General features: G+C 42.7%; 2 protein-coding genes across 2 annotated transcripts; one reads left to right on the top strand and one right to left on the bottom strand.

The window, feature by feature from the left end:
* Positions 1-679: 679 nt before the first annotated feature.
* tmod2 (tropomodulin 2) lies at positions 680-15895 on the bottom strand. The gene is made up of 10 exons (XM_069173981.1): positions 15789-15895; positions 8854-9072; positions 7691-7847; positions 3489-3611; positions 3187-3261; positions 2975-3105; positions 2754-2861; positions 2498-2641; positions 1617-1761; positions 680-1006 (listed from the first exon to the last, which is right to left on the bottom strand). Exons 2-10 carry the CDS (start codon positions 8977-8979, stop codon positions 975-977), a joined length of 1041 nt encoding a protein of 346 aa, XP_069030082.1. The 5' UTR covers positions 8980-9072; positions 15789-15895; the 3' UTR covers positions 680-974.
* Positions 15896-17710: 1815 nt separating this feature from the next.
* leo1 (LEO1 homolog, Paf1/RNA polymerase II complex component) lies at positions 17711-26628 on the top strand. Its single transcript, XM_069174268.1, has 14 exons — positions 17711-17805; positions 19110-19258; positions 19908-20197; positions 20554-20762; positions 21065-21169; positions 21329-21423; positions 21691-21839; positions 22047-22131; positions 22260-22354; positions 22436-22570; positions 24237-24372; positions 25631-25823; positions 25920-26017; positions 26315-26628. The coding sequence occupies exons 1-14, from the start codon at positions 17748-17750 to the stop codon at positions 26426-26428; spliced, it is 1911 nt and encodes a 636-aa protein (XP_069030369.1). The 5' UTR covers positions 17711-17747; the 3' UTR covers positions 26429-26628.
* Positions 26629-27996: the final 1368 nt, after the last annotated feature.

Raw genomic sequence — 27996 nt, 5'->3', positions numbered from 1 at the left:
ATCTGCACTGATAATTACAGTATGTATTTTACAACAGTATGGGGGCGTCTTCAGCACACTTTGCAGTCGTCTCGTCTGTCGGCTGACGACAGCGCAACACCAGCACTAACTAAGAAACCTCTTGCACACACGAGTCCAACAGTCTAGCTGGCTTTACAAGGCAACTCCAGTAAACAACACCTACAAATAAAAGCACTCTGCTCATGCGATGTACAACATTTGGGAATGACATCAGAGCCCAAGAGTCATCCCTGCACCATGCTGCTGGTTCTTACAACTCACCAGACAGCCGTGCAGTCTGAAGAGGCTTGCGGGCATGACTAAGCCCCAACCATTCTGTCCCCTGCAGCCCGGCCGGAATGACATCACTTTCTGAAGCGAAAGTCAAGGCAGATGCAAACATCAACTTCAGAGCTATCACCATCTTTCTAATGACAATTACAGCCGGTACGATACAGGAATTCAACATGGAGCTTTGACCTTATTTGCAAACTATGAGAACAGAGGATCGAGGGGTTTCATACTATTAGTTACCGTTTCCACAAAGCCGTTATTGTTGTTTGTTACATTGTAAATGTTCATGATTAGTTCACATGATTACAGCATTGTATAAAAGAAAAAAAAAAAAAAAGCAAGTAAAAAGTCAGGAGATAATATAAAGGCTAAAAAAAAAAAAAAAAAAAAAAAAAAAAAAAAGGAGCATCTGAAATGAAATGACTAAAAACTAACAAGATTTACACCTTCAATAACAACATAATAATAAACATAAGTTTGAACGTGTATGGGGAGCGGGCGTATTCCAGTTATTTCCCTTCTTCTCAGATGTATGTTCTGGTTGAGCGCGCCTTGCCCCACAGTTTGGCACAAGACTAAAGTTTCCACAGAGTGACATGAGACCGGGGCATTGGCTGAAATTATTCCACGCGATGAGATGAAAAAACAGGATTGGCTGGGAGACGGGTCGGCCTCCGTCCCTACAGGTCCCCTTCCACTCGCCTCCTGCGGACTAGAGAGGAAGAACAGGATGACAAAGAGCCAAAAAAAAAAGCACAACTGTAAACATGCGAGGCCACTTTCAACCTACACAGGCATGTTAGTTCATCCTGAAGACGCTACGCGAGTCGTCATGGGGCCAAAGTCTACACCCATTTCAACAGCGCGTGTCAGTGTGTACAGAAAACAACACGTGAAACGTCATCACTCTCAAAGACGTGACATCACACAATGTCAGTCTCCATACTGTTAATGCAGTGAATTCTCTATTCAAGCACTGTGAAAGAAATCGCTGTTATGATTGATGCATTGACACACTTTGAGCCACACCCATGCATCAGACCTGTGCTACCGCAGCTCTGACAGGAGGAGGAGCTAAAAGAGAGAGCAGAGGTCGTCACTGTGGACTGAAGAAGAAACTGAACAGATGTTTGAGCCAGTACGTCACGACAATTTATCAGGACTTTATCAGGACGCTCCCTTATAAACTGTAGATACCGGGTGGAAGGTCATAGATGACGCAATAACTCGGCTTTTACAAGTTGAAACAAACCTCAAATTGTTGTGTGTGTGTGTGTGTGTGTGTGTGTGTGTGCGCGTGTGCGCGCGTGTGTGTTTCATACCCAGGTCGTTGTTCTTGGTGATCGCTGCCGCTGCTCTGGATCGAGGTCCTTGCTGGTTGAAGTGGTAGCCAAACTTCACTATGCTGTTGTTCTCCTCCAGCATTTTAGCGATCTCCATCTCGACGGTCGTACCCAGCTGCTGCCTCTGAAGTACACACACACACACACACACACACACACACAGAGATCAGCATCATCAGAGTCGGAATGTCACTTTGGTCTATGGCAGAAAAGAAAAAGACTCCGACCTGGAACACACAATAATGTTTTTAACAAGTGCAAGTGAATTACGTACTTTATCACGGAACAGGTTGAATTCGAACAAAAAGCGTGACAAAATGTATTGTATATTGAAACAAGATCATTTTGTGTGAAAAAAAAACTGCAGTTAGAGACATGAGAGAGGCGACATCGAGTCTGGCCTGCAGGTCATTCCAACTATTCCAGCTGCTGGAGAAGTCTTTAACCAATCTACAGTGACCAACATACGATATATGTAGTTGGCTCGAGCTCACCGAGCTGGAAACAGCAGAGACTCTCCGCAGAGTGAGCAGAGAGCAACAACATGTCGGTAATGACCAACGCAGACTCACTTGCTCCGGCTTCAACGCTCCGATATCTGCTGGCATTCCTGCAACTGTTTGTATCTGTTCCTCAAGGTCTGCCACCATTGTTTGAACAACATTTCGAAACAAATGGCAGACTTGAATGCCATCGCTTTTAGCAACCCCCACTGGTTACTGATTGAACAAACCAGACTCTAATCACAGCAAAGACTGCTCTGTGGAGCCAGGCTAGCATGAAGCCGCTCTATTTTAAAAGTTTCTGACAAGTGAAAAGTGAGAATTGCAAAGAGACACTCTCGATCATTGTAAGCGTACCTGGTTGTCTATCTTGATCTCGGTGAGCGTGTCATTGTCCCGCAAGGCATCAACCAAAGCCTGCACCCCCACCCCGGTGATGAAGTTGGTCTCCAAGTTCAAACTTTGCAACGTCTTGTTCTCCCGCAGCATGTCACCGAACACCTGGACGGAAGAACAGAAAGGAGGAGGAAATAGAGCAAAGACGTTAAGGGGTTGCAGAGTGTCAACAGAGCAGTTCAAAGCCCACAAACCAAAGCACAGCGCTCCCTCTCACCACAGCTATTGGGTCGTTACTACGTGTCGCTGCCAGGCTGAACTTCTTGACGTGCGTGTTCTTCTCCATGGCTTTGGCGAAGTCCTTCAGCGTGGGGATGGGAATGTTCTGAGAAACCAACAAGGACACGCTGCAGTTAGTCCGACGGGCTCACACACACACACACACACACACACACACACACACACACACACACACTGAAAACTTGTGTCTCCGTGTACCTTAATGTTGTTGAGGTTGACCTCCGTTAAGGAGCCGTCGTTGCTTTTTATCCTCTGCAGAGTCTCTTCAACATTAGTGGGATTGGGAGGCTCATCAAACACGGGGTTCATCTTCTCCCCTTTGATCACATCTAGAAAAGATACACATCCGGACGTCAAGATCAGGAATCCTTCAGGGACTTTTAAATGAACAAAAGTGAAATTGCACTCACTGTTGTAAGCGTCTTTACTTCCAGTCCCGTCGTACGTCTGAGTGCTGGTGACCAGCGTGTGAACACCCAGGATCGCTGCGGACAAAAGCCAATCATGCACTCAGTAGCTGTGGGGAGGAATCAGTGTGCATGCATGTGTTCTCCAGAGTAAATAAAGGTAAACAAATCGAGACGGCACAGAAGACAAATGGCTTTATTTTGCTCAATGGGCCTTTTTATTTCTCCCCATCAACGCACGGGGAAACACCGACGGTGAGGAGCTTGTGTTTAGCTTGTGTTGAGGCCGACTTATTCATTCTTACCTGCTAGATCGCACAATTCCGTGTCTGTGGCGCTGGACAGAGCTTCCTCTAATTCTGGATCGAGGGTCGTGACTTCCTCCTGGCACGCTTCTATTGGTTTCTGCTTGGGAACAAACACTTTACCTATGAAGAAAGAAGAGCAGAAGAATTTCAGTCCAATACTAAACTTAAAAAGAGATAATTCATCCATCATATAAATTCTCTTCGCAACAATAAATTACCCTGACATGAACAAAGACAGAAGAAACAGGTCCACGCAGGCGGGTGAATGTTTTATGGGATGTTACACAACCTCCCATTTCAAAAAATAAAAAGTCCAACTGTTGGTTAATGTGACTCGTTATTCTCCTAAACCCTTTCCTACTATCCTAGCTCATATACACACACACACACACACGGAGTTTTGGAATTAACACCAACATTAATCGGGACGTGTCTCTCAATTCACAACCTCTTTTTATTTGTTCTGGATCTTGTAATGGTCATCACTTTCTCTTTCGCTTTACTGTTACATTCAAAGTCATTTCTACACTGTGTCGCACCCAAATCCTATTTTTTCTTGCAATATATAAAATATCAGAGATAAAGTTAGAAAATCTTATTTTCAATATGAACTTTCACTATTTTTAGTCGGTGCTGAAAAATCCAAATAACATCAACTGTGACTGAACTTTGTTGATATATCAAATTGACTGAAATTCTTCTTTCGGCCGGCTTATACTAACAGTAGTGACTCTGATGAGGAGGTGAAGTGTGAACAGAAATGTGCTCTTTAAATAAGTCTGGGCCTCCTGCTATTTTACACAACATTCCCCAGCCATCGGCAGTTCAAGACTGGCTGAACTCAGTCCAGCCACGACTGTCTTGACAACTACGGTGTTGCCATGGTAACCTATCGAAGGCAAGAAAGCGCAAAGGAAGTCATGGAACAATGACTTGAGTCTAATCTAAACTGCACTGCTTGGGCAACAAGCACTTGGACTGGACAAAGAGCCCATACACTGGTCGCCATTTACTGCTCCTCTCCTCAATCCAAACACCCCGAGAACAGGCCCTCCCTCTCTTCCCTCCTACAAAGTCAGTCAAGCCCCTCAAATTGTTGAAACTGGTCCCTAGTGGGGGGCTCTGGCACTTCCTGAGAGCCAGTGAACAGTAAATACAGTCATCAGGCAGCATCCTGCACCAGTCCCTCTGGAGCGACATTTAACCCGCCGGAAGCAACAAAGGACAAGAGACTGGCCAGCCTGAAGTCTTGTTATCCGTTATTAACCAGGTGAGGAAATCACATTGGGTTACGACGTTGCACAACTTCTTTGGGTAAAACGGGCCAATAAAGTCTATAAAGCAGTGTCTGTCTGGAGCAGCAGAATCTGTGCAGACAGACTGACAACTCTGATATACAGGAGTTGGGTTTGGCAGCCCACCATGACGGTAACCATTAGTTTGCAAACTTCCCTTTTGAAGCCTCGAGTCTGGCATTTTGGCAGTTCCCATCTGGTTGTTTTTTCGTGGGGTGGATGTGACTGAGAATCTGTGGACACTATGGCCACCCACCTACACTGGAAACTTGAGGGCACCCCAGGCGTTTCAATCAAACAACACATACCTCTCTTTGAGGCTTGATGTCTCATTGATTATGGAATGGAATTTTTATTTTGACTATTTCATGAGAGAAGTGGACTCTTTTTGAATGAGCATCTACTGGAACCAGAGTTTTTTTTTGGTAGCCAGACCCCAGTGGCCCTCAGCCGTATTACACTTTACGGCACCTTCCCATCGGCTTTACTTTACAGATCTGCAGACTACCTCCAGTTTTATATACAGCCTATTGCCTTGACATTTTGTGACATAAATATCACATCAGTTACACAGGGATGATTCCTGGCAAATGCTTCAACTACAAAAGGAATGCATAAGAAACCAGAATACTGGAGGCATGTGGTGCATCTTTGTGTTTTAAGTGGTACCGCCACCACACCCTCCACTCTAACCACAAAAAAAAAACAGTGTTTATCAGACTTTAATCAAAGTGATCTTAAATGCTTTAAGTAATATTCTCCTGCTCTGACGCTCAGCTTTACTCCACTGAACATGCTGCAAATAATGTGCATCTCTCCAAATGCAATCAGAGATAATCAGCTTTAACCATCATCTCACCAGAACACAATGTGAACAACGCTGACAACCCCTGAAGGGGCAAGGGCGAACAAAAGGAATGAACAATAAAAAAACAAAAAAAAGATGGCTCATAGAAATATAATAAGAAAGACTGACACAATAACATTAATTGAAGTGTCTTCAATGGTTGCCGTGGCTTTTTAGCCGTCTGTTTTCCTGGCAAATTATGTGCGTTATTGAAACGAGAGAAACAAACACTCGTGACCACATTATTTATCAGCAGGGGGTGAGAATAACAAGAGGAAGAGAACCGGCTACATTCCACCGAAACAACCACAGTAATGAGAGTTTTCCATGTTGTCATAGAACACACACACACACACACACACACACACACACACACACACACACACACACACACACACACACACACACACACACACAGTATAATGTCTAACAGGCCATGGTGAGGTCAGGGGAAGATGTCAGTTCCATATTTCCTCTGCAGTGAGGGAGTAACTTTGTCTGAAGGCCCCAACAAAAGGAATGTCTTCCTCTCGAAAATCATTTCTACACATTAAAGTTTCAACTCGACTCACTTTTTTTGTTTGTTTTTCTGCCATGTTGTCACGTTATAAAAATGATACCTAGGTCTTTTCTAAAAACATTGCCAAAGGTATCTCTTAAAACTTGTTTGAACAGAACAGGTTTCTTTTGGGAGGTTATTTCAGTTTCTACAACAACATTAATCCCATCTGGTTCCCATTTTCTTCTGAGAAAATTCCTGCTACAAACATCCGTTGTGACAAAACTCAGTATGTTTCCCCCTTGAGCAGAGAACTGTGTGATATCAGAGGTTGGTGTGATGATCCATCCCACATTAAAAGCCTTGTGTTTTCACTCCTTCAATTTAAAAACTATAGGAACAGTTGCCTGCTAAAAGCCTGTTTACTGGATATAACTATGAGCGTTACATATAACCAGTTTGAATGATTGTAAAATTTAAGATTTGTTTCATGACATTGGGACATTATTGTGTCGTTAAGACATGAGACACAGATCTGCAGTTTAAATCCTCGAACAGTGAGCAACACGGATATCTGTTGATGGATTTCAATCAATGAGCCAAGACAAACAAAAAAACAACTATCATAATTATTCCTTCCTATTCAAATAGGACCTTAGGCTTAGATTTGCATCGCTTCCTCCAGAAGAAAAAAAAAAAAAAAACCTCCAGCCGGAGCTTTAGCTTTGAGCAAATCAAGTCGTGATTCACTAATCTAATCTGGAAACAACCAATAAGCAAAAAATAAAATAAAAAATATCCTGAGTTTCAAGACATTAAATCCTAAACTTGCCTCCTCTTTTGACACTCCTTGCCTCCGATCCCCTGGTGCAAACACACCTCCCCCACACTGCTGTATGTTGCATAACAGCAGACATGCATTAATAATGCCAGCATAGCCAGCAGAGCAGTAATTACTGCTGTGTCTGTACCTTTGGTTCTCACACAGGCGCATCGGGAGTCTCCTTCCCCTGAGAAACACACTCCTAACATGCGATAGCACCGTGCTACTGGTGTTACTAATGACAATAGAGCAGTGTATACAAAATACACCATCACAGGTGGAATCTGCTGAGTTTCTTTGTGATTATGTTGAACTACAAAACGTGAATATTGTGGCTTTTCCCACCTTCTTCTACCAATAAGCATTGTGGTTTACTACAAAAATGTAGTAAAAGTCATGTCAGACGAGGGGTGTGCCGTGCTGTATTGTTCATCATAATATTGGTGCAACTTTACTATAATGAAAACAAAAATCTTGTCGTGATCATGACAATATTCCCACTTGTTGATGTAATGATGTCATAACTGGTGTCTTAACATTCGCTCAGCAGCAACAACAAGCACGGTTGAAAGCAGCTCCACAGCGGGGAGTGACTTGTTCAGTGTGGAAGTGGTTTGGCTACAAACACGACGGTAATATGGTCGTTTTTACTGAATATTTGAAGGCAAACTGTTTTTGCATTTGAGCTCGGTCTGGTCTTCTATTGGAGACCGCTGTCGAACAACAGAAACACACCTTTTCTCTCTCCAGTGAAGGGCACTATATCATCTCTGTCCTTGTACTCCATGGCTTCCTTCTCCAGGTATTTGAGCAGACCATCCCTGTTGAACGGTCCTGTAGCTCCCTTCTCCGTATGGTCCTTCTGACGTAAGCCTGCCGGGAGCAGAGCATTCTGAGGAGAGAGGAGAGAAGGAGTCACATTAGACCTATCAAATGATGGAGACTCCAATACAAACACTACAGTCTTGAAGTCTGCCATCTATATGCTATTACTGCTGCTGAATCAGGCTTTTAAGCTCTAAATGGATCTATGACTTCTGCAAAAATATCTATTTATGCAATCATGTGAATATTTCTGAAACACGACAATGAAAATATACAGGCATACAATGTTTCATTGTGCCAGCACAGTGCTGTTCACTCAGGCCCCACATCATCATCAGAGTATGTATTTGAGGATACTTTCATCACTATGGCATCACATTTCTTTGAGCATGCTGCTCTGCTTTTATCTTCAGGTGTGCGTGGTAGTCAGATGTAGGATTACGAGAGCCTCGTGGGAAATAAACATGAATTACAAGCTCCTCAAAACAAGAAGTAAATATTCTGTGAACCAGTTTAACTTTGTACATGGCTTAAAGGATAAAGACATAAAAATGAACAAGGATGTGTGGAAATCTAGCAAGGGTGGTCGAGCCAGCCTGTGCACACTGCTGCTATTTAAACCAAATGCAGTGGCTCTTTTTGAGTGCACACTTTGCCTATTTGCTGACATGAGATTGAGAAATTAATATTTTTCCCCTGCGGCTGACTGTTTCCTGTCAGCTTTGTGCGGTCACTATGTGGGGTGATTAGTCTCACTCGGTTTAGATGGAAGATAAATAAAACTTCCAAGGGGGCTTGGGAGGCATTTCATTATACTGTACAGCTCGACTCGCAAATAAACACACAAACATTTGGCAGCCTGAGAGCCGCTGCAGCTTTAACTTATTTTCCATAACTAAAGAGTTGTGTTGATTATGATTGTAAACAATTTGTTAAAGGGTTTTTAAGGGTGTATATATATAAAATGCTTTATTTTCTGAATTTATATTTATTTCTCAATAAATCCCTTTGCCACAACAACTTCCTCCCACTAAGGAGCCCTGGAGCTCCTCCAACCCTCACCGAGCCCTGACCTCAGGGTCCATCTCCTCGAGGGCCGTCTCCAGCTGTTTGAGCTCCTCCGCCGACAGTTTGTTGAGGATTTCATCTTCATCGAGATCCTTGTACTTGTCCAGATCCTTCTTGTATGACAACGCCATGGTGCCAGCTATAGCTTGCTTAGCAACACTGAACAGCAGACCACAGCCACACTGCTACTCCTCGGGTTTACTGCTCCAGACCAGAGAGGCTACCTGAAAACAAACACACACACACACACACACACACACAACGTCATGATTAGAGATGGTGCCGAAAATTCCTTTTAAGTTGGACGACTCAAACAATGAAAGAAAACTGTACGGAGCTCAAAACTGTTTGTCTCATCCCTGTGAAACAATAGTTGATCACAGCTGTGATGCAATGATGCAACACACACACACACACACACAGCTGGAACAAAGAAAGAACTTTCTCATGGTCAGACATATTATCTGACCACTCCCACCTCTTTTTGTGCAAGTTTAAAACACATTATCAAGGAAAAAAAAAAAAAAAAGCGGCTTTCTCTAATGGTTGTGGAAAGTTATAAGTATATTTTTCTTTTGGGACTAAATAAGATTAAATAAAGCTCAGATAAGTGAATGAGCGTATCCTGTCAAACAAAATGAAGAGGCTGTAGCCATCATCTCCCTCTCCCACGCCACGGTCCCAACACACAGTGACCTCATCGTTTCCAGATTCCCCGCAGGACTCCACAGATGGTTTTTATTCTAATCACTCATGCACACTTCACTGTACACATTTAAACTTGTATTGTCCCAAAGAGCTGCCTCATGCTGCAGTCAAAAAAGTTATTTTGCAAGGGGGAAAATCACCCTGTTTTTGTGTATGTGGAAAATTGGGGACACTTGAATGCACTGGTAGTTTAGCAGCAATTGAGCTGAGGAATGTTGCTGCAGTTGCTACCTCGTGGTAATGCAACATCACATCCCCCACTGGTTTGTGAACTGCTGTTTTGAAGCCTGGAATCTGGCTTTTTGGTCTCCATCTTGTCTTTTTTGGATCCAGAAGTGACCATATGTGGACGAGCTGGGGAGGAGCGAGGTGTGGATCTGACTGAAAACCTGCAGCCACTATGCCCCGCCCACCTATACCAGAAACCGGACCACACCCCAGGTATGTCAATCAAACCATGTGTGCCCCCAAACATACCTCTTTTTTGAGGCGTATTGAATTAATTATGAAATTATTTTCAGAAGAACCACCAGCAAACTGATCAGAAGAGAGTATTTAACTAATGACACCACTTGTGGAAAAAAAGTTTACCGACTTTTTTATGTCTTGAGAAGTTGACACTTTATGAATGGTAGTCTATTAAAGCCAGGGTTTTTTGGAGCCAGCCCCAAGTGGCCCCTCAGTGGTATTGCACTTTAATGCCCTTGCGCAATGACTTCACTTCTTACAACCCAAAGTTTACATCCATTTCTACATACATATGTCTATGTTTGCTCCCTTTACATTTCCTAGACTGCAAGGAAAATCACCAACTCACCTCATATATGTCAGCTGTAAAACACCGCACCATTCCTAACAGCAGAAAAAAATACTCAACTATGTATTCAGCCAAGGATTCTTTAAACTTCTCGGGCCATTTCCATGGAGCCGCCTGACTGAGTCGTCCAGTCCAGAAAATTCCTTGAGCAGTCTTACACCGTCTGTGTCTCTCTCACACTGTTTAGCTGCTGGTCTCTACAACGCAGCCTCTGTCCAGGCCTAATTCTTCCCCTCACCTCCTCCATCAGTCCACTCCAACAACACACATTTACTTCTTAAACTGATTAGCAGAGTCAGCAGGGGCATCGGCAAGGCCGAGTGACAGCAGGGATGACTTTGATGAAAAACAGAATGATCTAGAATAATAATGTCACCCTGATGTTTGACTGTGCCGGAGTTTCATCAGACACCGGAAAACAGAGTCAGTAGAGTACAATCTAGCGCTCCTACTGCAGGATATTATCGCTGCCAACAGTGAGGAAGGAAATTTGCTATTTCACCATGAACTTGAGCAGAGAGCGCGCATCAAAATTTGTGTCAAACTCGGGGAAATCGGCAAAGGCGGTTCATGAAATGCTTCAGAGAGCCGACGGCAATCAAGTAATGAGCCTGGAGAGGTGTTTTGAGTGTCATTCACGTTTCAGGGGAGCAGAACGTGACTATCCGAGACCGAAGAAGGCACATCGCGTCAGGAGCGACACCAGGTGGGATTTGCTTTTGTGAACTTGTCCCCTCGGGTCCGACTGCTCTACTGGGATGGTCTGAGGCGCGTGAGGGGAAAACATTCGGTGCAAACAACCTGAACTGTACTGCGATGGTACTTTGGTTCTCAAACATGACGCCCGCTCACAGCAGGTTAAAAAAAAAAAAAAAAAAAAAAAAAAAAAAACACGTTTCTCACTTGCATCAACACAATTGTTGCTCCTGACCACTCCTACTCCTGTGACTTCAACCTATTCCCCAAAAATTGATCAAAAAAGGCGAGCACCTTGCAGGGCAGCTCTGTCGCCGTTGGTGCGTGTGAATGGGTGGTTGGTTGGAAACAGTGTAAAGTGTAACTATATTAGTGCAGACCATTTTGCCATTTACCTCGTAAACTACAAAATAAAGGCGTATAGAAGAAAATCTTTACAATTGAATAAGTTGAAAACAGCATTTCAGCATCAGAGCTATGTTTAAAAATATCCCATGTATCCCAACTTGTATGAACATCCTTATCTGTGCTGCAAACACAACAGCGGTCAGCTGGGCTCAGTGTGCTGTGGTCATGAAACAGCAGCTCAATCTGTTTCTCGTGATATCGTCACAAGCTTGTTTCTGGAAAGAAGAGTTTTGTTCATCAACACTGAGGTGTAAAAGAAACCACAACGGGTATATTCTAACTTTACAGCTCGCCGAGTTTCCATAATCTAGAAACATGTTTGAAATGGAAGACTGCGAAAAAGCCGCATGTCCAAACTGAACTCTTCTCATTCAATTTTACACAAGTTAAATCCCTGCTAGCGGATGAGAGCATATAGAAATATTGGTCTGGCACCATATCAAGTATCATATCAAGTATGATCCGTCACCCCAGACCAGTTCTAAGAAGAGCAGACGGCAATGATGTGGCATTTCTGGCCACGGAGACGATACGGCCTGGGATGAACAGAAGTCACACACGTGCACAAACACGCACACATATGTAATGCTTTTATGGCAAGATCAGCTCAAAATAACACCATTTACCACACTATCCGACTTTCTCTCATTTTCCACTTCACGGACACATATCATTCACGGTTAAAACGACAGCGACGGTCCAGGCCGAGGTCCAGCACTCTGGAGTGCGTGCGCCGACAGAAGCGTAATGGAGCATGCAGACGCGGATAATGATGGCAATGGGTGGGCTCAGGCCGAGATGGAGACACTGAGAGGATCCATTAGTCCAATCTGATTGATTCCTTTCTCCCTCTCTGCTCCGCTAATCCTCCAAGAACACAACAGATGGCTCAGAGCCAATAATACTGCAAACCTGCCACCTTCAGCTTTCTTGCACCGACCTGCACACTGACCCCACTTGACCGATATAACCGTTTTTATTCACTTTACAGGGTTGATTTTGAGTCTCCCCCCCCCCCCCCCCCCCCCCCCCCCAGACTGCAAATAAACCATCTGAAAATGACAAGCAAAACTATACGATTTGTGGCAACTTTTAAAAAGTTAAACCAAGTTGTATTCTTGAGGTTGTGCATAACCTCAAAAATCCTTTTTGAATGCTGAGCACTCTCTGACTGGTGGGTCACAAGAATGACACTAAATTATAAAAATCACACTGTGGCTTCTTTCATGAACCCAGAAATGACAAAATTCTTCTAGAAATTAAGTTCTAGAAAAGCAGAGAGTAAAAAGTAAGAAATCTGTCTGTACCTTTGCCACCACTTGGGCTGTTACAATAACTCAATACTGTACATTTTATGCCACTATTATAGTTAATGTTAGTTTCATGACAAACATTCACCTTATGAAGGAAAAAAAAAAAAAAGAAGCTATTTATTGGCGGTGGTGTTTGGCTTTGCAACTCAATCTATGACAGAAAATATATGTTTGTTAAGCATCTTTAAACCATACCAGAGAAAGGGGCGCAACAAGATGACATCATTAAAAGAGCGCCAGTCAAACCTTAAACATCGGATAGCTACGTAGAAAAGGTGGTGGAAATATGAGTTCTGTTAGATTTTTTTCGAGCTTATTTTGTTTAGATGAATGTGAAAGATTTTAACGCGTACACAAACGGTTATCCCACATAATCACAATCAGGCGATTATGACAGGCAGACCCATCAATACCTGCAATAGGAAATGTATGAACATGTTTCATGGTGAGGCTCCATCTTCTTTCACAAAGTGATGGTGTCTGATATTACAGGGTTTTCTCTACAATCGTATGATTCTTATGCTACGGTGCAGCGCCCGAGCCATTTTGGTTGTGACCTAAGACTCCCCAATGAATTTTAAATCATTGTGTACACCATCAAAACTACGTAATTGACTTTCCAAAGATCTAATAGATGGAGTTGTTCCCCGAGTCTACTTCTCCAGCAAGTTTTGTTTTGATCTAGCTCTTTCAAATTTCTGGAAAAAAATGTATATGGTAAAAATAATATCGTGGGATTTCCCATTTTTAATTGAAAAATGTAACAACATTGTATGTGAGGACTTCCACCAAATACATGCACCGAAGTCTTCCACAAACTGGGGAAAAGCACTGCATCACATCACATACTTAATATGATGTGATGTTAGACGCCATCTCAGATATCACTGGTTTATATTACATAACTCTTAGAAGCTAAAAAAAAAACCCACAAAAAAAAACCCCTGCATTGTCAAGTATAAATCTTGCAAGAAATATCCAGGTTGCCAGAGCTATTTAGATCCCAGAGGTATGCGTTGGAGGAATAGTAATTTGCAGCTCAGAGATGAACAGGAAGCACCGGCACTGCCTGGTTTTACATTATTACAGAACACCGGCCCAATAAAGCACAAAAAGACTATAGTTAGAACGACCCAGCTCTGCTACCCACGGGACAAACCTCAATACGGCCTCCTCCCACCTCCCGTTTTTATTCTCTTTTATTCTCACCACCCTGTTGTTACTCTCGTCTCCCTGATGGTTTTCATGTTCAGCGGCTCCTGAGGTGCGTGGAAGTGTTAGAAATGATAGAAAACAGATGGAGGGAGACAGAGATAGCGACGGAAGGCCTGATCACCCTAACACCGAGGTATTTTCACCGCAGCGCGTGAAAACGGAAAAACAATAAAGATAGCGTTGGTGTCAGGAGAATAAAATGTTTAAATAGTTATGGTAAACTGACCCAAGAAGACCTGGTGTCGGACAGTGGAGGGAGAGCTGAAGATGCTGCACCATTACCTCTGACTATAAACACACTAACCCAAAACAGACGGGAGGGGCCAACCTGTTGTTGCTGCAGCACATGCCAGCAGGTTGCAAAAGGCTGTAAGTAAATAGCTATGATCCACATGTTTAACTTTGTGTCGATGCAAAACTGCTCTCCTTCGTACTCTTGTACAGACTTGGCAAGGCCCACACAGGAAGTAGGGCGTCTCTCCAACAAACACACAAGATTTGTATATTTCCCTGTCCCTAGCGCACACTCCAGACACACACTAGATTATTATAAAACGAGGACCGATTTCAAGGAGTGCTCTGCCCCTCGAGCTCAGCAGGATCTCACAGGGAGCCACTGTGTAAATAAAACAGGCTCAACAGAACTTCGTCTTTGTAAAAACAAACAAATGCCACCGTTCATGAGTGTGGCTCCTCTCAGGTGAGAGTTCAACAAAAGGCTGACGAGCCAGTTTATCTGCATCTGCAGTACTGTCCTGCAGAAGGTGTACGCAGTGTCAACCAAAAGGGCCGTGTCAGCAGTCAACACTACTAATCATAAGAGGGGGGGACGACGACACAGTTCACTAAGCAGACGTCGTCCTTAAGACGTGGACCACACCCTGTGGTTCTCCACCGAGGCCTGCTGGTCCAAACTACCTTTGTGAACACACACACACACACACACACACACACACACACACACACACACAGAAACAGAAACACAAAAAGCCTCACATCAGGTCTTAAACCAGGAGTGTGTCAGTACACTCTCTGTCACAGGCACAATGGCCTTCATTAACAAGTTGTACAGGCTTTCTCTCACCCTGCACGCTGGTGAGTCATCCCACCAAAACTATGTCCTTAAACATACTGAAACTCCTGTCTTCAAAACATGGGGTGGGGGGGAGGTGGTGGGGAGGAGGAGGTGGTGTGGGGGGTGGGGGGGGGATTCACGGCCCGTCTGTGAAATGTATTGTCTGGCTGACAGGGATGGGCAGCTTAGATTAAATCAGCCCCTGCACTCCACAACAACACTCATGGAAAAAAAAAAAAATGAAGCAATAACCATGATCCCAGACTAATCACAGGATGCTCAGTACTGCTATATAATGACATATATCATCGTGCACTACTAATTTTAATATACATTAAGCGCTTTTATTTTGGTGGTTACACTTCGTCTGCTGTGCGGAACCGCGCCGGCTAACCCGTTTTTGACATGTGTGTACGATTATCACGCTGCCCGTCAACAACGTCGCTTGTGCTCCCCCACATACACTAAGGCGGTAAGTTAAAAGCCAGACGAAACCCGTTTCGGGGACGCGTCGTCCGGTAACGTCGCTGCACCGGTCGGGTGGAGTAAAAGTGGCACCATAACGGTGAGGCGTTGAAGCTAGCGAAGCTAACCGCTGCAGTTGACTGAAGTCGCTTAAACCCACACACAGCTATAAAGTGACAGGAAGTAGAAACGACTGGTCGCGACGTACGAATTTAAAACTCCGCAGAGTTTCTAGGTTCTTACCTGGAGCTAAAGGGACCTGGCTAAAGAATCTCCAAATGACACCAGTCTTCCCTCAATGAATGCGATGTCTTTCTGGGCTTGATTTCTCACTCAGTCCAAGGGCGGTAACACAGGAAAAGGGAAACCGAGGCGCTCTCTGAGTGACGTGTGGTTGAACCAATAGGAGTAGAGTATGCCTGACGTGAACCAATGGCATTAATTATCCGTCCCTTTTAGCTACTGAAACCAATCAGATGAGAGATAGTAAAGACTAAACTAAACTAAACTAAACTAAAATAAAATAAAATAAAATAAAATAAAATAAAATAAAATAAAATAAAATTTAAAAAAAAATTAAAAAATAAATAAAATACATAATAAAATAAATAAATAAATAATAAAAACAAATAAACCTTGTTTGAACATCCTTTGAATTGTGACAAAAAGAAATCTGTGGCCAACCAAAAAAAATATATGACTAGTTATTTAGGCCAAAAGTTCAGCTTTGAATGATTGCTTCACCACTACTCATTATAATAATTATGTATGACATCTCCTTAATGAGTGAGCAAACTACTTCTGCTTCTGCTTCTGTTTGAGACCATAAGAAGCAGCGGAAAGCCACAGAAAAAGCTTGTAAGAAGATATTTAACCTTTTTTTCATCAAACTACCCACCACTCCAGTGTCATCTGCTGAAATGGTTGCTAATTAAATCTTACATTTTAGTTTTGATGACAAAAAGCCAAAGGCCTATTTATAGTAGAGTGATAAGTAATGTAAATGTAATTTATACTGTATAGCCCCAAATCACTGGTTTGGCTCAGGGGATTTTGCAATCTGCATAACATTCAACAACATTTATCTTCAGTCTACAGATTTCGATGAGGAAGAACTGACCAAAAAGACTGACTTCATTCACACAAAAGACAAAAACTCAAATACAGGTTGTCCAGTGTTATGTCTGTGGCTGCACCCAGAGTGAAGACTAACCCTAACCTTTTTCCACATATAAATCCTCTCCCCTTTTCATACAAGTACATCAATGTACATTGTGTTCACTAAAACCTTAACTTATCCATTAATTTTACAGATAAAAAAGAGCTCATCCTCCTTTTTTACTACACTGTGTTACACAATAGTGGGTATAGAATTTCATGTACCCTCTTGGTTCACACAATATGTGCTCTGTAAGAAGATGCCTCACCTGTAACACAGAAACTTTGTGAAGTGATGTGGGTGCGGCAACATACATCAGTAGCTTATTTCTGAAACCAGATGAGTGATAGTAATCCTTTAGCTGATTACCATCTCTTATGTGAGAGGAAGACTACTTGGCTGCAGGTTTAAATGGTTTATCTTGGGTGTCAAAATTATCTCCATGGCTTTAGTCAACCTCTTTAATTTAACACAGTGCCTTCTACCTCAAAGAAGCATAGCAAATCTAGAATAGGTGTTTTGTTGCACAGACTTTGTTAAAGAGAAAGGTGAGATTCCCTGTTTTAGCATCTGGCAAGTGAAACACCAATAAAGGGTCACAGCTGAAGTCAAATGGCTCCCAACATCCAGTCCAGTGCAAATGGTTAGAAACATACCAAGCAAAGACAGAAAGGTTGTTAAAATGGGCATTAGGACTTAATAACTACAACATCCTGTAATATTTCTGTAATGATAATAATAATAATAGGAAGAAGAAGAAGAAGAATGATATACATAATATATATAATATTAATAACATTTTGTATATTAGAATGAATATATACAATTTAAAAAGAAATATAGAACTATATAAATAAAAATAATAATTTGTCCAACTCACTTTAACACGGCCGCAGAGTTTATTGTGGTTTATACCGCCCCCTTGTGTCTGATAGAACTCGCTACATCAGCACGTCATCCTCAGTTTGACTCGGAAGTAAAACCTTTCCTCAAAGCACTGCTATCACTTCCCTTAGGGTACACTTTACTACAGTTTAGAAGAAATGGCGGACATGGATGAATTGTTCGGTAGTGATGGGGACAGCGACAATGATCAGCGAGGTAATGTTTGTCTCTGAGCCGCTGCAAGGCTTGTTTGAGTGTAAACTTTGGTTCATCCGCTGTATCCAGGTTTTCATGACGTAAATTAGCTCCGCTCGAGCAATGGTCACGGATAGTACTTGAACGTTACACCGGGTTGCGTGATAAATCAATACAAACGATGATTTCATGATGTTTTCCACACGTTAGCTCAGCGAAATGACGACACGTTGGTTCTTTCCTTCGTTTAGTTGGCTTTTTATTTCATTTTGCTGCAACAAGTTGGCTTAAACTGCATGTTCGGCCTCTCTGTTTGATTCTTGAGCTTACATCATGGTTTAAACAATGAACATGAACAGACACGTGTGTTGTGTTAACGTACAGCACAACTTTTAATTTAATCTGTGCATGTATGTTATAAAAAATGAAGGCAACGCTCAAAATCGTGGATCAAGACTTGATCTGACGTCATTTACTAACTAGTGCAGCATTGTCACCAACATTCAATTTCTGGTTGCACAATGCTTAAACTAAAAGACAATTTATCAGCATGAGAGGACACTCTGAAGTTGTGCATTCAACAGTCCTCAATGGGCTTAAAGTAAAATAAAGTAACATCGTGATCAAGTCAGATTTTCTTGCCAGCCCGCCAGAAGTATCTCATTTAATGCCACATAGGCACAACATTTACCTGTCAAATATGTATTTAAAAATGTCTTGATGTACTTTGTGAACCTCTGAAAGAAATTTAATTACTTTTTCACCCCACTGTCAAAAAAAATTGGAGTGTTGACAAAATGTTGGGGGTTTAAGAAGAAGAAGAAAAAAAAAACAGCCACTAAATTAGTGCATAAAGTTACTGTTTTTAAGCCCAGATGACCACAGCAATTACCAACTTGTGTGAACAGGAGTAAATTAAATCAATTCCAGTGCTACACATAGGGAAGTCTGCAATCATCCCTATGTGTAAAGAATACCAAATGTATGAGTGAGAGAAATCAGGAGACAACTTGTAAATATAATCAGGTTTTTGCAATTTTGGAGGCAATTTTTGCACCTCAATCCCGTTTTTTCAGGGCATTCTTGAGGTGTCTTGTTTCCCTTAATTTCTTACACTGCATGTGAACATTATTCTCAGTTTGCATTGAGGATGGGCAACATGGGTAAATCCCTCTAAAAGGATTTACATAAAAAAATAAAAATAGAATTAATCAATAATTTCATGTGGCGTTTTGAAAATAATGATTGGTGATCAGGTACTGTGTGAAGTGATGAACGATGCCATTTACCAGAAAAAAAACCACATCTTCTTTGTTGCTCTGCAGAATCTGTCTCTGGCTCCGGTTCAGACTCGGAGCCGGAGAGACCGCGGTCTGCCAGCAACGCTTCAGGCAGCGGCAGCGACAGTGACAGGGAACGGGATGATGATGATGACGACGAAGGCCAGGAGGCAGGGAAGCCCAGTATAAATAAGGTATGTGCCTTCATTTTTAGGTCTTTTATACAACATTCAGACACGCTCTGCCCGCCAGCATGACCCTGATCCAAGATCCACTTAATCAATCATTTAGTCTAGTAATGTAAATTTAGTTACAGTTTTCAAATCCACAGTCAGCATATGTGTCAAGCAGAAGTATTGGAAATGCTGCTTCAGCTCCAACTGTGACCTCTGAGGAGTCATAAGCATATGAAGGCGAGAAACTAATCAATGTTTCTGTCTTATGTTCTTCTGTTGCATATTATAATGCCTATGGAAAAAATTAAAATGTGCCCCAGGAAACAAACTGACCAAAACATATTGACTTACACTGCGATCCGTGTCATTTTATTCAACATTTCATTGTTATCAAGAAAAAAGAATAGTTCCCTGCTTAGTTTTGATTCTGTAAAATGTGTGAACAATAAAACTTGAAAAGTATACTGGAGTGGTGCATGTACGCTCATTGAAAAATGGATTTACTAATTGGCTTTTGAATGTCTTGCAATCATTATGCACATCTGTCTCACAGTCAAGGTGTGTGTGTGTGTGTGTGTGTGCACAGATGGGAAAGGGGTGGAGGGTCACAGTAATGACGGTGGTCTGTGCATGATCTAAACTTTCCAACTTTCCTTCCACCTGATAGGAGCTGTTTGGAGACGACAGCGAGGATGAGCAGCACAGTCAACACAGCGGCAGCGACAACCAGTCCGAACGCTCAGGGAACCAGTCGGACGCCAGCATGCACTCCGACCAGGCGGACAACGATCACTCGGACGTAGAGCAGCACAGCGGCTCAGAGCGCGACCATCGAGAGGAGGACGAAGACGAGGATGACGGGGGCCACCGGTCGGACGTAGGAAGCCCGGCTGGCAGCGGGATGTCGGGGGCTGGAAGTCCTCACTCAGGGAGGGGCAGTGTTCGATCGGACAGAAGGTACGAATATGCACGCAGGATGTACATCACTGTTTCACAGAGAAAACTGGAGATGATAGCCAACAAATCCCACAACAACGTCAGATTTGGTTTATATCTTGGTTTTCAAAAACTGTAGGAAACGTATATATACACCAGACGATTTGTTAATATTACGCTCTGCAAGGGTGACAGCAGTATTACTTTAATATATGGCTTAATCTGCCTATTTATTCAAGTTCCTAGCAACCTGAGGTATGTTACAGTGTTTTGACAACAACAATGAGTTTAAGGGTTAATCAATGTGGCTCTGGTTTTTCTCTCGGAGGACCAGATTTTCTTGATGCATTTCTGTCTATATGTTTGTTTGGAATCAGTGTGCACAGTGATCCTGTGACGCCACAATCGGGGCCGGGGACCCCTCGGTCTGACGGGGAAGCTTCTGGCAGGGAGAACCAATCAGATGACGAGAAGTGGGAAGGAGGTGCTAAGAGCGACCAGTCGGAGGATGAGGAGGAGAAACGTCATTACTCGGACGAAGAAAGAGAGAACTCCGACGACGAGGGGCCGAGGAACAGGAAGTCAGGTAGTCCTGGGGGTCGGGTGTTAAAGATGGAAGAAACGGGGCACGTGAACCAGATCGTGAGCCAGCCTCCCGTGTTAATCTTCACACATTAGATTGCGTGGATTAGGGCCATATGCGAACATTTTATCCCAAGCTCTGAGGTTTAGCTCAGAACTGAGGTTAATATGAGATTAATTTTTCGCTTAGACTTTCTGCACATGGTAATGAACCATTTACTTGTACTGAAAAATGTGCTCATGTGTCCTGCACTTTAAACCAATGCTGTCATGTGAAAAATATACTGTTGTGATTTTACTTTTCAGAGTCTGCAAAGGGCAGTGACAGTGAAGATGATTTTCTCAGACTGAAAACCAAAGCAAAAGCTGCGTCTGATTCAGATTCGGACAGTGATATCGGATCCAAGAAAGGTAAGAAAGCAGAAAGAAATATTTTCACTGCCAACCCGACCTTGTTTGTTCAGAGCAGCAGCTACAATTCAGTTTTATTTCTGGTAGTTGCAGCTGAATTTGACATCTTCATGGCATTTATATACTTCATAGTAGTCCCTCTTCCACTCTGTTCCACAGTAAAGAAGACGGCAGCAGACGACCTGTTTGGAGAGGCTGACGACATCTCTTCAGACAGCGATGCAGAGAAGCCTCCGACCCCGGGACAGCCCCTGGTATCTATCTGTCCTCTGTCTCTTTCCTGCACTAATCATCAAGTCTCTTTAATCGTGCAGTCTTTTTCATAAGAGCTCCCAAATCTCTTTTTCTCAGAGCTTCTCGCTAAGCCTCTCTGAGCCGATCCCTATTATCACGGGTCATTAAATCATACACTGTTTTTTTTTTTCTTTTTTCCAACATTCTTTTTGTGTGTGTGTGTGTGTGTGTGTGTGTGTGTGTGTGTGTGTGTGTGTGTGTGTGTGTGTGTGTGTGTGTGTGTCCAGGATACAGAGGATGGCATGGATGGGGATCATGCAGAAGAGGAGCCTGCACCCGAAACACGTATTGAAGTAGAGATCCCAAAAGTCAGCACTGACCTGGGATCTGACCTTTATTTTGTCAAGCTGCCCAACTTCCTGTCTGTGGAGCCCAGGTCAGAAGCTCAGCACTGTAAATATATACAATAACAACACATATTGAACATGATGGTCTATGAACTCCTTTTAAAATGTAGGGAAATGATCAGAAATGATATAAAAGGAGATGGGAAAGGGAAACATGTTGGATCTTAATGACCATGAAGCATCTGTGTAGCTTTAAGGTTAATTTATTTGAATTTTCATCGAATCTGCCTTTATAGACCCTTTGATCCTCAGTACTATGAGGATGAATTTGAAGATGAGGAAATGCTGGATGAAGAGGGAAGGACCAGGCTCAAGTTGAAGGTATGTTCTTGTCTGCATAGGCGGAAAATGAAATAAACTGAAAACACGTCGGGTCCTAAAAATCTTCTATGATGCTTGTTTGAAAAGTTTAGATTTTTGTCACCAGATTTTCTTCATTGCTCCTACAGGTGGAGAATACAATCCGGTGGAGAGTCAAGAGAGATGAGGAGGGAAACGAAACACGAGAGAGCAACGCACGCATTGTCAAATGGTCTGACGGCAGGTGTGTATCAGGTCTCCCTGGATGTCGGGGTTGTAACGCTGTGAACACGACGAGCTTCTAAGTGTCCTCTTCTTGCCGCAGCATGTCCCTCCACCTGGGGAACGAAGTGTTTGATGTGTACAAAGCTCCTCTTCAGGGGGACCACAACCACCTGTTCATCCGACAGGGTACTGGACTGCAGGGACAGGCTGTGTTCAAAACCAAGCTCACGTTCAGGTAACATGCCTCTGTTGTTTCGTTGACCGGTCGCTCTGAGGACCACACTCTCACGCAGAGACACACATTTTCACTCGAGGCATAAATCATGAGTTGCCAAGGATACTCCTCCTCTGTCTGGCTCCCTGACAGCCAAACATGCACGAAACAAGCCCCGGGCTACCTCTAATTCCAAACAACAACAATAGCTCCCTTCATTCAGGCTCCATTCAGAAAGGTACTTTATGCTGTAAGTCCCTGGATCACCTTGCGTAAGCCTCTTACTGCCCCCAGGTCCACCTGAATGTTCTGTCTTTTCAGACCACATGCGTCCAGTAGGACACCGGCCAAACCTGCCTCACTGCACAACAGCCCCCAGTGCTGCCGGACAGAACATTGGCTTTTGTTCTGATTGAGTATTATCATCTGAGTTTTGATTAGGATTAGTTCTGAAGCTGCTCAGAGTGGAAGTGGTTAGGGGGCAGTTTATTTTTTTTCTTTTAAAAGGAGCTTCAAGCAACTTCAAAAATCAATGAAACAAAAGCAGTCAGGGGATGGAGACAGAGTTTAGTTTTTCAGTAATCACAGCTGAATTAATGAAGCTCAATTTAATTTTGAAATTTAAAAAATGATCTCAAAGCAATTTGGACACTACTTTCATTCACAGCAACATTCAGTAGGCTTGTAGTGGTCTCAGAGCAGAACCCTGCATTAACTGCATGTTACATTAGACTTGAAGCCTTTTTTTTTTTTTTTTTTTTTTTTAATGTCTATCTATGCAAAGAAAAAAAATCGGATTCTGTTGAAACAACTGTGGTACCAAAACATTAAACAGAAAGCTTCACAACAAGACTAGGTCCAAACCTATGTATGAGGTATGAGATGCAAGAGGGCGTATTTCGTAAATTTCTTTCCACATAAAACATTTGCAAAGCCTTATTTCTTTTTTCTTTTTTTTTTACATTCAGCTGAGCTGGTTTCTCTGTCTCTAAGCTGAGGAGAACATCTCTGTAGTAGTCTCCTGAGGTGAACTGGCTAGCTAGAGGCAGCTCCAGTGCTATTCATCTTTAAGTCGCTGTGTCATCAAAAAGAAAATTGAAGTGTGTAAATACAAGGAATATAAAGCACGACATGCCCTTATTATAAACAACAATTGTCCTGTGTTGCTGAGGTGACATCAACAGGTGAAATCTGATGCTTAACTATAAATCACAACCTGTTTTGCAGTTATCTGCTGAAGGAATTCCATCAACTATAAAAGCAACTTAATTTTTCTTTTTTTGGCTCTTTGTTACCTTTCTGGGTGCGTTATGTGGGAAGGACTATCAATAGGGAGAAGAGCGTGAAACTGTTGGCAGGAATATGCTTCACATGGAGAGAGTGCAATGTGCACGCACAAGATAGAAATGCAGCAGCCCACTCATAAAAACATTGTTCCAGGGTGATAGTCAAAACCTCACACGGTAGGTTTAATGACTGTGGGCTAAAACAGGTTTGGCAGTGTATACAGATGTTTTTTGGCCAGTTATGTGTTAATTTAGCTTTTTTTAGCAAACAATCCAAAAAGAAAGATCACAAATAAAACACAAGTTTGTTTAAATTAAATGTGCTTTAAGAAATTATGCCACGGAATATGAACATTCACCTTAAATCTGACATCGATGGTGTGCATCTTCTGTATTTTCAGGCCGCACTCTACAGACAGCGCCACCCACAGGAAGATGACCCTGTCCCTGGCTGACCGATGCTCCAAGACGCAGAAGATCCGAATCCTTCCCATGGCCGGACGCGATCCTGAGTCGCATCGCAACGAAATGATCAAGGTAAACACGCGCTCACAGTCTGTCCCCCTGCGCTGGCCTGTTGCTCTTTCCTCAGGTGTGTCTGAGAATCGTCTTTGTTACCACAGAGACCCAAATAAAAGTTGAGGCCAGTTGTTGACAAGCATCGTGCTCCGTTACATAAAGACGTGACCCGACGTGTTTACATAACGAGGCCATGCAGTGGTCAGTGAGATGGAAACGGTGTGTCAGCTTGTCTGCTTGTGGATTTACTGTTGACCTAAACAAGCACTGCTGATAGCATCGTTTAGAGTTGCACTGTGTTCAGTCTCACCTGAAGCAGCTGTTATAGATGTGCAGCAGACTGTAGCTGTTGATCTTACAAATACGCCTTCTCACATGCCCACATTTTCTCTTTCCAGTCAGAATGTTAAGTCCAATATGATGAAAGTTTCTCCAAGTTCCTGATAATGACCACCACACGTGGCCTACCTCATTATTTGCAGCCACTCCTGCGAGTTGTTTGTTTTTCAGTTAACATCTTAACTATTGTTGGAAATAATCAACAAAGCAGCTTTTTCTTCAAAAGTACAGCTTGTTCAGGAAGCGGATGCCTAGAACAGGTTTTTGCCAACCAGCCGTCAGCCCAACTAAACAGGTGCCTCCCTTTCTCTTGTACATTCTTACTCTGCCTTGAGCTGTTCATTTAATATAGACAGATAGAGAACTTTATTCATCCAAATGGGCAATTGCGTTGTTACAGCAAGACAGGAGAACTAAAGGAGGTAGATAAGAAACAAAATACAGGAAAAACATGAATAACAGATGAATGAATGAATTGCATTTTTAATTCTATTCAATTCAAATAGAAAGGACCAACCATATTAAAATATGTCTATCAAGGAAATGTCCATGTTAAAAAGATATGTTCAAACAACATGCAGGAGTAGTAAATGCATGGGAATCATGGGAGAAAATGGATAAGAGCAGGTTCGCGGTCATTTTAGCCTGTTCTGATTATAAACTGTATTAAAAAGGAAGGCTTTCGGCTTTGCCTTGAACATATTGTCCAAAGTCCCAAACTGAAACTGGATGCTGGTTCCACAGGTATGGAGCCTAATATCTAAAGGTCTTGCATCCCATTCCCAAATATTTCAGAAATTTTTTTTAGTTTGTTGATAATGATCAAAAAATAAAGTTGCAGCTCAAAAAAACTTGTCTTGAATGTCAACAGGCCACACCGTACAACTTAAGAGAAATCACTGCTTAAAATAATTCCAACTGGTTTCCCTCATTGCAGAAAGAGGAGGAGCGACTGCGAGCCTCCATCCGCAGGGAGTCCCAGCAGAGGAGGATGAGGGAGAAGCAGCACCAGAGAGGCCTGAGCAGCAGCTACCTGGAGCCCGATCGCTATGACGACGACGAGGAGGGCGATGAGGCGATCAGCCTGGCAGCCATCAAGAGCAAATACAAGGGAGGAGGAGGCCTCAGAGGTGAGCAGGAATATATATTATATTCATTGCAGTCACTTTGTTTAAATTATTCCCTCTTCTGACATTACATACTCCCTTCTTCTGCCCCCAATCCAGAGGAGCGAGCGAGGATCTACTCGTCAGACAGTGATGAAGGCTCCGATGATGATAAAGCCCAGAGGCTGATGAAGGCCAAGAAGTTGGACAGTGATGAGGTACGTGCAGTGTGCTGGTGGACAGACAGGGGGCAGTGTGAGGCAAGACACTGTAGAGGTTAAAAAGCCAACTTGTCACATTTTCCTTACGTGAACAGGTCAGGAAATCCTACACCTTTCAAATAAGATTAATTTACTTCTGCACAGACTGTTTGTCCAATAAAAGAGTTGATGGTGTCAAAAATAGATTAATGATTGCAACTGCACTCAACAAATTGAAGGTACGGGAAGGCAGCACAAAACGTCTTCTGCTGACACCTCATTTCAACGTGTCATCTCTGTCCTCCTTCTGCACAGGAGGGCGAGGGATCCGGCAAGAGAAAGTCCGAAGATGATGAGGAAATGGTCACCAAAAAGGCTAAGAAATATGTCATCAGTGATGAAGAAGATGAGGAAGAGGATGACGAATGATCTTTTTTTTTGTTGTTGTTATCATTCCACTGTATTATCAGTGTTCAGCCCACATGGCATATAAACAGCCATATTTTGTTTTGTATATTTTCTTATGACCAGTGTGTGGGTGAGAGTGTTTGTGAGATTGTGTGTCTGCTTGTTTATGTTGTGTATAGCAGAGGTGAGAAATAAACAATTGGTTGTCTTATGTAACCAAAGCTGGAGGCCCCCTTATCTTTTCTAACATTATGAATCATATGCATGAATCACACTGTTGTGAGATTATGAAACATACTGCTTAGTTCAGTGAGTTCAATTAGTTCAGGTTAATAGCGAATGCCATTTCTCTTTCATTTACTCTCATAGCAAACAAAGCACATCATTGAGCTGTGGAAAAGACGGTGAGCTTTGAAGTTCCAGCAATTCATGTGGATGAAAAAAATGCCCTTGAGGACAGAACCGGAGAATGTAGTTGGAGGGGGTTGGTGGTGCTAAAAGAACCAACAAAACCCACCTGACAGGAGAGGCAAGAGATTGGAGGATTTGGGAGATGAGACAAAGGAACTGTACTGTGAGAGAAGATCCTCCTCAACCTGCCTGCCAGCTCAGAGGAAGGAGAAGGGGCACAACTGAGAATTAAATTGGCAGGAACGCCTTCGGTATAGACAAAGCGTTTGGCTAATTCACCCGTATGTAAAGCTCAGTGTATCAATGATGATTGCTCCAATAGGGGGAGGTCCTGCTTTTCTGCATGCTGGTTCACTGTCATGGCTCACAGGAACACTCAGCTGAGCCATCGTTAATACACCTGAGCTTTCCCTACAATGAGGAGTCAAAATGTCTGCATAAAAAAAGTCAATAAAGTCAACTTGACATCAGTACCCCCTCCTTTTCAAAACCTATATTTACACTCTGACCCCACCTCAGCTAAACATCTCAGACACAGCTACATGATGACATACTGGTAAAGTGTCCAACACACATTGTGGTATTCAACCGTTTCCATTATGTTTCTGGTTTGGTGTATTTACCTTTGTTTAGTGCTGGGTGTCAATCAAAAATGTTCGACACCGGTACAGATACCTCAACTTCGATACCAGTTCCTGAATGGCACTTTTTTTTCTATAGCAATTTAGTAAAAAAGAAAAAGAACATTATACTACACATTACGGTACAAATCTGTAGTTTTCATGCAGTTTAGAGGGGGAATTGTTGCTACAACAGATGTCCCCTGAACGCATCACATCCATCCAGGCTATTGGTAGAAGGTACAATTTACAATCTATGCAATTTACCAATGTTCTCCAAATAACTCACCAGCTCCAGTCCGCACTAAAGTCACTGCAGCGTACTCAACTCAGGCAGGCATGTGGCCAAAAATGTGTGAAAAACGCGAAGTAAGGTGTTCTAATGAGAGATTTACCCGAGTTCAAATGCAGTCATTTTATCTGCAGGAACAAGATGGCCTCCAGTCCTGCTAGCAGCTCTGAGAAACTGACGCAGTAATGCTTTGCATTACATGCTAAAACTGGCATGCTAACATGATGAAGCAGGCAGCCATAGTCATATACACGTGTATTATACAC

The sequence above is a fragment of the Embiotoca jacksoni genome, unplaced genomic scaffold (genome assembly GCF_022577435.1).
Source record: "Embiotoca jacksoni isolate LCO1_2020_lvr unplaced genomic scaffold, fEmbJac1.0.p SCAF_6, whole genome shotgun sequence".
NCBI classification, from domain to species: Eukaryota; Metazoa; Chordata; class Actinopteri; family Embiotocidae; genus Embiotoca; species Embiotoca jacksoni.
The sequence above is the reverse complement of the archived record's forward strand: the minus strand, read 5'-3'. Positions and strand labels throughout refer to the sequence as shown.